The sequence below is a fragment of the Hevea brasiliensis genome, chromosome 15 (genome assembly GCF_030052815.1).
Source record: "Hevea brasiliensis isolate MT/VB/25A 57/8 chromosome 15, ASM3005281v1, whole genome shotgun sequence".
Classification (NCBI taxonomy): domain Eukaryota; kingdom Viridiplantae; phylum Streptophyta; class Magnoliopsida; order Malpighiales; family Euphorbiaceae; genus Hevea; species Hevea brasiliensis.
The window spans coordinates 52,335,053-52,341,951 of NC_079507.1; the positions used below are offsets into that span (position 1 = coordinate 52,335,053).

The 6,899-nt window shown below is 36.3% G+C and overlaps 2 protein-coding genes across 2 annotated transcripts; one reads left to right on the plus strand and one right to left on the minus strand.

The window, feature by feature from the left end:
• Positions 1-601: 601 nt before the first annotated feature.
• LOC131173851 (protein NONRESPONDING TO OXYLIPINS 2, mitochondrial-like) lies at positions 602-1,719 on the minus strand. Its single transcript, XM_058136440.1, has 3 exons — positions 1,505-1,719; positions 1,188-1,306; positions 602-834 (listed from the first exon to the last, which is right to left on the minus strand). Exons 1-3 carry the CDS (start codon positions 1,651-1,653, stop codon positions 815-817), a joined length of 288 nt encoding a protein of 95 aa, XP_057992423.1. The 5' UTR covers positions 1,654-1,719; the 3' UTR covers positions 602-814.
• A 118-nt stretch (positions 1,720-1,837) lies between these two features.
• LOC110645484 (NADH dehydrogenase [ubiquinone] iron-sulfur protein 8, mitochondrial) lies at positions 1,838-6,682 on the plus strand. The gene is made up of 8 exons (XM_021798676.2): positions 1,838-2,001; positions 4,026-4,104; positions 4,585-4,638; positions 4,826-4,917; positions 5,000-5,113; positions 5,792-5,859; positions 5,971-6,082; positions 6,184-6,682. The coding sequence occupies exons 1-8, from the start codon at positions 1,948-1,950 to the stop codon at positions 6,277-6,279; spliced, it is 669 nt and encodes a 222-aa protein (XP_021654368.1). The 5' UTR covers positions 1,838-1,947; the 3' UTR covers positions 6,280-6,682.
• The last annotated feature ends 217 nt before the right edge of the window (positions 6,683-6,899 follow it).

Here is a 6,899-nt window from a genome sequence, read left to right on the forward strand (position 1 = left end):
GAAAAAACATGGAATAAATAATCAGTAAATGGTGAAGTTTCAACTAATAATAGAATGAAATTTGGTCAAGTAACATGAAGCTTAAAACATGTTGAAAGGGGAAGGTGAAAGACTCAAGAATACGAGTCAACCAGACAAAAAGGGCAAATGACAGTAAGAACACAGCATTGGAACTGAAATCATCAAAGCCACCCTCAATTTCTACTTCATCTGCTAAATCCAACAATGTTTCCTAGTGTCATATGAACGCCCAATTTGAGAAAGGTAGGTTCCAGGTTATTGCTACACAACCTATAATCCATAGGCGTATGCCATCAATCGTATTAAGCACTCAGATATAGAAATTTAGTTCCTCAGAGGAGCAAAGCTCACATGGTATCTGATGACTTTAACACCAGGGAAAATATTGCAAAATAAAGGACCAAAATGTGAATGAGAAATGTCGCAAGCAGGACGTTGTTCCTATATTTCACGTCAGTCCCTCCAAGAGATTGAGTTGATGGGCCAAAGAGAAGCAAAATGTTTGGATGAATATAAATGCATCCAGGAATGCAACTTTCATGTTAGATGCTCCATTGATTCTTAATTATAACTCGGAGAATCCATAAAGCCACTAGCAATCAGTGAGAAATCTATAAAGCCGCCGGATTCCAAGCACATGATGGGAATTGGGGGAAGCAAAAATAACAGATAGAAGGTAAATAACAGCATTAGGTCAAATAAGTTTGCATATGCTGCAAGTTACAAAAACTGAATTCAAGACTTAAAAAGGACTTTGTTTTCCTTTATCATCCAACAAAGATCCGGCAGGCTGTCACAATGGTGTTGCAAGGCCTAGTGCATGTAGTAGAAGAAATAAGTCAGAGGCGACCATAATTGCAAAATGAGTAGTAAATGAAAATCCACAAATGCAAGAACTTAATCAAACATATAAACAAGTAATTCTTTTCCATTCAATCTTGTTTCAGGAAATAAGAAACAAACAGCACAACAGATCCATTGCATATTAGGAGCAGGAAACAAAACAAATGACCACAAATCCACAATTTTCCAATATCAGTTGCGTAACAGAAACAAGCAAGAGACTATGCAATAAATATAATTGAAAGCATAATGCTAAACAATTGAAACAAGTAAAATGAAAAAATGATTGTGGAAGAAAAACCCAAGTTGCAAAACAAAATCACCTTGAGAAAGCCAGCTCCAGCAAGAGGAATCAACAGCAATGCTGGATTTGAGCCGAGCATTGGCAATGGCACTGTGAAGTGGCATTAATGACTCCAGGCTTCCGAAAACTGATACAAACCTATAAAACAAACAACAATTATGTAAATTTTAGTAGTGAAAATCGACTACAAGAATTAAAAGCAGAACTTCAAGCATTTTTACTACATAATTAGCATTTCTGAAGCTAATTTTTAAAAACACTACATTCGATTTTAAAATTAAGCGATACAGATGGGGATTCGAAAGAGACTTTCTTTTAGGAAATAGGGACTTGCACCTTGAAGCACTGGGGATGTGTCGTCTTGATGGCGAAGACAAAGGAGAGGAAACGGACTTTGCGTTTAGGGTTTTCTGGGATAGGGTTCTGGATCGAGCCGCCATGGACCTTGAGCCTGCCATTATAGCTGATCTACAAAAAGAGGCCATTTCCCTCTCTAGAGGATAGAGGAGGACAGATCTCTGAGAAACACAGCTTCAAAGGTTAAACCCTAATTTTTAGTCTGCAGGGGTTTAATGAAATTTAAACGACGTCGTTGTCCATGAAAAACACATCGTTTTATGCATCGCAAAACGCACCGTTATACGCTGAAACTTTACTGAAAAAAAACAAAAAATGCCCAATTTATCAGGTGGTTTCAGGCTTCAGTTTGTTTTTCTTCTATCGGAGGCGAAGAAGAGTAAGAATCCCCAGTCGTCTTAGCTGCTGTCAGTACCACACCAATGGCTGCGATCTTAGCTCGCAAGTCTCTCTCCGCGCTTCGTGCTCGTCAGCTTGTGAGAACTCTTTAGCCCTAACTTTCTTGTTTCGCTTCCTTTTTTTGTGTAGTCTCCGAGAAAATGTAGGAAATGGTGAAATCCATATAAATTTGATTCTCAACTCGCTATTATCTGCAACTGAGGCTAATATTCCTTCTTCTTTTTCATTGTCTTGTATAATTTCGCATTTAGGTGATATGTGATTTGTGGTGATCTGGATTATTTGGTAGATTGGGATCCTTTGTGATTGCAAATGAATTTACTGACTCAAAGTTCAATTTCTCGCCACTTTGAATAGAAACTCTTGACGTTTCAATGGATTTCTGGTTCTACAGTGCGTTGAAGTGGATGTGCACTTGACCGTTTGTTATTACATCTAGCAATATAAAGTCTCATTTTGAACGTGGCATTGTGCTCTTTGTTTTATGGATATAAGAAATGAAGTCCTTGCTTTGTTTTATTTCTGTCATTTAATTTGTGTGGTTATTTTTGGAACAAAGGCTTAGTTGAGTTGAGTTGAGTGAGTTGAGTTGCTGTAAGCTGCTGAATTTAGGTACCACCATAACTCTGGTAGCTTTGTTCTTCAAGTAAATGGTATACCCATAGTTAGGTTAATATCATTCTGGAAAAGAAAACATAAAACTATGTGGCTATAAGGTAATTGTTAGGTTAATGAAAGAGTGGTTTGTGATGGTATTTCTCTTATTGGGTTACATTTTTTGAAAGGATAGTGTACTTTGGAATAACTGTTTTGATTTTGTTAATGTTACTGGTATAACTTCTATGTTTGACCTTTTTTATGTTTTCTTTTGAAGATATATATGTTAGCAGCTCAACTCAACTAAGTCTTTATCCCAAAAATTTGGGGTCGGCTATATGGATTTACTTTCTCCATTCTGAACTATTTTGGGTTAAATCCTAAAAAATATGTAATGCTTGTAGGTTATGTTGTACTACTCTACTCCAAGTCAATTTAGGTCTACCCCTTTTATTCTTTCTATACTCTAACCTAATGTGCTCTACTTGTCAAACTGGAGCCTCTGTATGTCTACGCTTCACATGACCAAACCACCTCAATCTCCCTTCTCTCAACTTATCTTCAATTGGCACCACTTCTACCTTTTCTCTAATACTCTCATTACGGACTTTATCTAGTCTAGTATGGCCACTCATCCACCTTAACATTCTCATCTCTGCAACTTTTATCTTAGATGCATACGACTTTTTCAGTGCCCAACACTCACTACCATATAACATTGCCGGTTGTATGGCTGTACGGTAAAATTTTCCTTTCAATTTATTGGGAATCTTACGATCACATAAAACTCCCGTGGCATATCTCCACTTCAACCATCCGGCTTTAATCCTATGACTAACATCCTCCTCACATCCCCCATCTACTTGAAGGGCTGAGCCTAGATATTTAAAGTGATTACTTTGGGACAGTACCACTTCATTCAAACTAACTCCTTCCCTATCACTAATTTGGCCTTCACTGAACTTGCAATGCATGTATTCTGTTTTCGTTCTACTTAACTTAAAACCCTTTGACTCTAGAGTACTTCTCCAAAGTTCTAGCTTTCTATTGACTCCTTCTCGTGTCTCATCTATCAGAACAATATCATCCGCAAACATCATGCACCAAGGAATACTCTCTTGTATATGTTTCGTCAGTTCATCTAAAACTAATGTAAAAAGATAAGGGCTTATGGCTGATCCTTGATGTAATCCAATTGAGATCGGAAAATCTCTTGTGTCCCCTCCCACTGTGCGTACAATAGTAGTTGCTCCTTCATACATATCTTTCAATACTTGTATGTACCTAATAGATACCTTATATGTTAGCAGCTGCATAGTGCAATTGCTGACACTCCTGTTTTGCCGCTGTTGTGAGTGCAACAAAAATAAGGATTACTATTGCTCTTCTAGCCCTTTTGTCTACAAGTGGCATTTTTCATAATGTTTTCTGCATTGCCTTTTCTCATCCTTGTTTGTTATTAGCTTAAAGTTATGTAATATATTTCCATGATTTGTGTATTTAGGCTGTATCTGGACAAGCATTGCAGGGCTCACACCAATATGCACTGCGTTCTAGTGCGCATTTATATTCCACCAAAAAAGGTTTTCTTTGCTCCATCCAGTTTCTTCATTTTTCAGTTATAAATCTCTCTCTCTCTCTCTCTCTCTCTCTCTTGTGGGAGGCTTTTATTTTATTTTATTTGAGGGGAGAAATTATGGAAGGTTGTACTAAAGGTGCTAAGATATATGTAATATCAAATGGATAGCCATAAAATATCTCTCTGATAGACCAGCCAAAGTTAAATGATTAGCAGCCCTGTTGCTGCTATATAATATGCATGTTAAGCTCTAAACTCAAGTCATGATTATCAGAGAAGAGTATGGGTTGAATAAGACTTTGGAAGAATTTTCTTCAGAGATTAGCGTGAAGCAAAATGTTTCCTGAAGTTATTACCTATAACAACCACTGGAAATGCCACCACATTTCTTGTGAATTTACTTGTTCTTGTTTGTACTGCAATATGTATGCCATATTTCAGCTATTTATGGCTCTTGTATTTTCTTCTTGTTTGCTAACTACAGATGATGAAGAAAGAGAACAGCTTGCAAAGGAGATTTCCAAGGATTGGAATTCTGGTAACACATTTTTCTTTAATGCATATATAGATGGGTGTGTGCATCAATCGGTTCAATTTAAAATTCAAATAAATCATGTTATATCGAAATGACAACTGACTCCAAAAGTAATGACAACTGAATCCAAAAGTGAAGCCAACTTGTTTAATACTTTTGAGTTTTGTTTAATACTTTTGAGTACTTGCAGTTTTTGAGAGAAGCATAAACACACTATTTCTTACTGAAATGGTTCGCGGTTTGATGTTAACACTCAAGTATTTCTTTGAAAAAAAAGTGACTGTAAGTCTTCCTAATTGCTATCTGGACTACTGTGGCTTGATATTGGTTCTTCATGAGATAAACAATATCTTCTGTTGTGCAGATTAATTACCCATTTGAGAAGGGTCCTTTGAGCCCCCGGTTTCGTGGTGAGCACGCCCTCCGACGATATCCAACAGGAGAGGAACGTTGCATTGCCTGCAAACTCTGTGAAGCTGTAAGATTAAAATTTTTTGTACTTATTCTAAGTGAGATCTCTGTATTCTGACATGTTGCACCTGGTCCCACTTCAATCACTCTCTGTGTTGGACTTTATAAATTTTGCCAGAGTTCATGTGAAGAGAAATTATGTTGAATCATCTCAAATTTCAATAAATTGATCATTTCTATTACTTTTTTTGTTTGGGTAATTATTTTAGGACCACCTATAAAAAATTTACAGACGATCGTCTAGATTAGATTTTGTAAAATTCTGCATGTTTGAACTTTGAAGTCTTCTGCATATGTTTTAATTCTAGAGATGTAAATTGTTATACATGCGTTTTCTGTTCTCCTCTTTTGCATTTCTAGGTATATGTGGCTAAAACATATTGCATTTTTTTGTTTAGTTGTTCAAGGAGGCAAAACTCCATTGACTGCTGCATCCTATGATTAATGCTAATTCTAAATGGGGCTGTACTGACCAATAGAGAATCTGGTTATTCATATTTGTGTTGAGGTTTATGTTTGTGTTTTATCCTAGGCATTTCAAGATACAATTCCTATTTTGGTCAGAAACTAATGTCTTTTGCATTTTACCATCTAAATATATGTGGAACGCAATCATCTTTAATCTTGCATTGCCTTTAGTAGTTGTATTTAGTAGTGGTTTCCTCATAGACTTGGTTGTTTTCAGATATGTCCTGCACAGGCGATAACAATAGAGGCTGAGGAACGTGAAGATGGAAGCCGTAGGACAACTAGGTGAAGGGGGTTTAGCAGTGCCTAATTTCTGTCTTCCCACTTCATTTCTTTTCTGTGGCCCCGTTTCTCTCTCATTTCTCACTCTCACATGCACTAGTCTTGATACTGCAGGTATGATATTGACATGACAAAATGCATCTATTGTGGATTTTGCCAGGAGGCATGCCCTGTTGATGCAATTGTTGAGGGGCCCAACTTTGAATTTGCAACAGAGACTCATGAGGTTAATAGCATTTTCTTTTATGATTAACCTACTTTTACTGTTTATGAATGGATTACTTGCAAAAGAGAAAACGTGTTGCTTAAAACTTACATATGTTGCAGGAGCTTCTGTATGACAAGGAGAAGCTACTTGACAATGGGGACCGTTGGGAGACTGAGATTGCAGAGAACCTGAGATCGGAGAGTCTCTATCGTTGAGGTTTTCTTGCTCGTTGATACTAAAATTTTTCACAAGAAAATAAAAGATCTGTATATGGTCTTGAATACTCGTATTGAAAATTTTTGTGATTCAGTATTTTTTTTTTTTTTTAATTTGCTGTTCCTGCTACATTTTAAAGAACTTCAGTTACAAGATCAATGTTTCTGTTTGAAGAATTTCTAGAATTGTAGTTTGATGATAATGCACATGTAGCTGCAGTCCTGTTTGGACCTGATTGTTGGTCAATGGGCTTTGGTCCTTTGCAAAATTGAGTGAGTCAATATTTTTCTTAGAATTTTTGTACATTGGAATTAGGAGATGAAGTGTCGATCCTAAGACTGTTTTTAACTTTGTATCATCAATATTATAGTTAATAAAAATTCACAATGATTATCAAAACAATAGTAATATGAAAATGTCGATTACTCTGATTAGTGAATGTTTCTGATTTCTAACTGAGACAGGGAATGGTGAAGAATTGGCTTGTTCTTTAATCTCCAGTAATAATCAGGGGTCTTCATTATTCGGTACAATCAAAATAATACTGATTCAATTTGGAGTTTTTTATTTGAGAAAATTTGGTATACTTGGTATGATTCAATTTAAGTTGAAAAGTCTG

Excerpts from the sequence above, each read along its gene's own strand:
- LOC131173851 (XM_058136440.1), bottom strand. The coding sequence starts at position 1,653 with ATGGCCTCTTTTTGTAGATCAGCTATAATGGCAGGCTCAAGGTCCATG. Across the intron at positions 1,307-1,504 it reads CACATCCCCAGTGCTTCAAG|GTTTGTATCAGTTTTCGGAA; the intron begins GTGCAAGTCCCT and ends TTTGTTTTATAG. Across the intron at positions 835-1,187 it reads CTGGAGCTGGCTTTCTCAAG|GCCTTGCAACACCATTGTGA; the intron begins GTGATTTTGTTT and ends TACATGCACTAG.
- LOC110645484 (XM_021798676.2), top strand. The coding sequence starts at position 1,948 with ATGGCTGCGATCTTAGCTCGCAAGTCTCTCTCCGCGCTTCGTGCTCGT. Across the intron at positions 4,105-4,584 it reads TTTATATTCCACCAAAAAAG|ATGATGAAGAAAGAGAACAG; the intron begins GTTTTCTTTGCT and ends TGCTAACTACAG. Across the intron at positions 4,639-4,825 it reads TTCCAAGGATTGGAATTCTG|TTTTTGAGAGAAGCATAAAC; the intron begins GTAACACATTTT and ends GAGTACTTGCAG.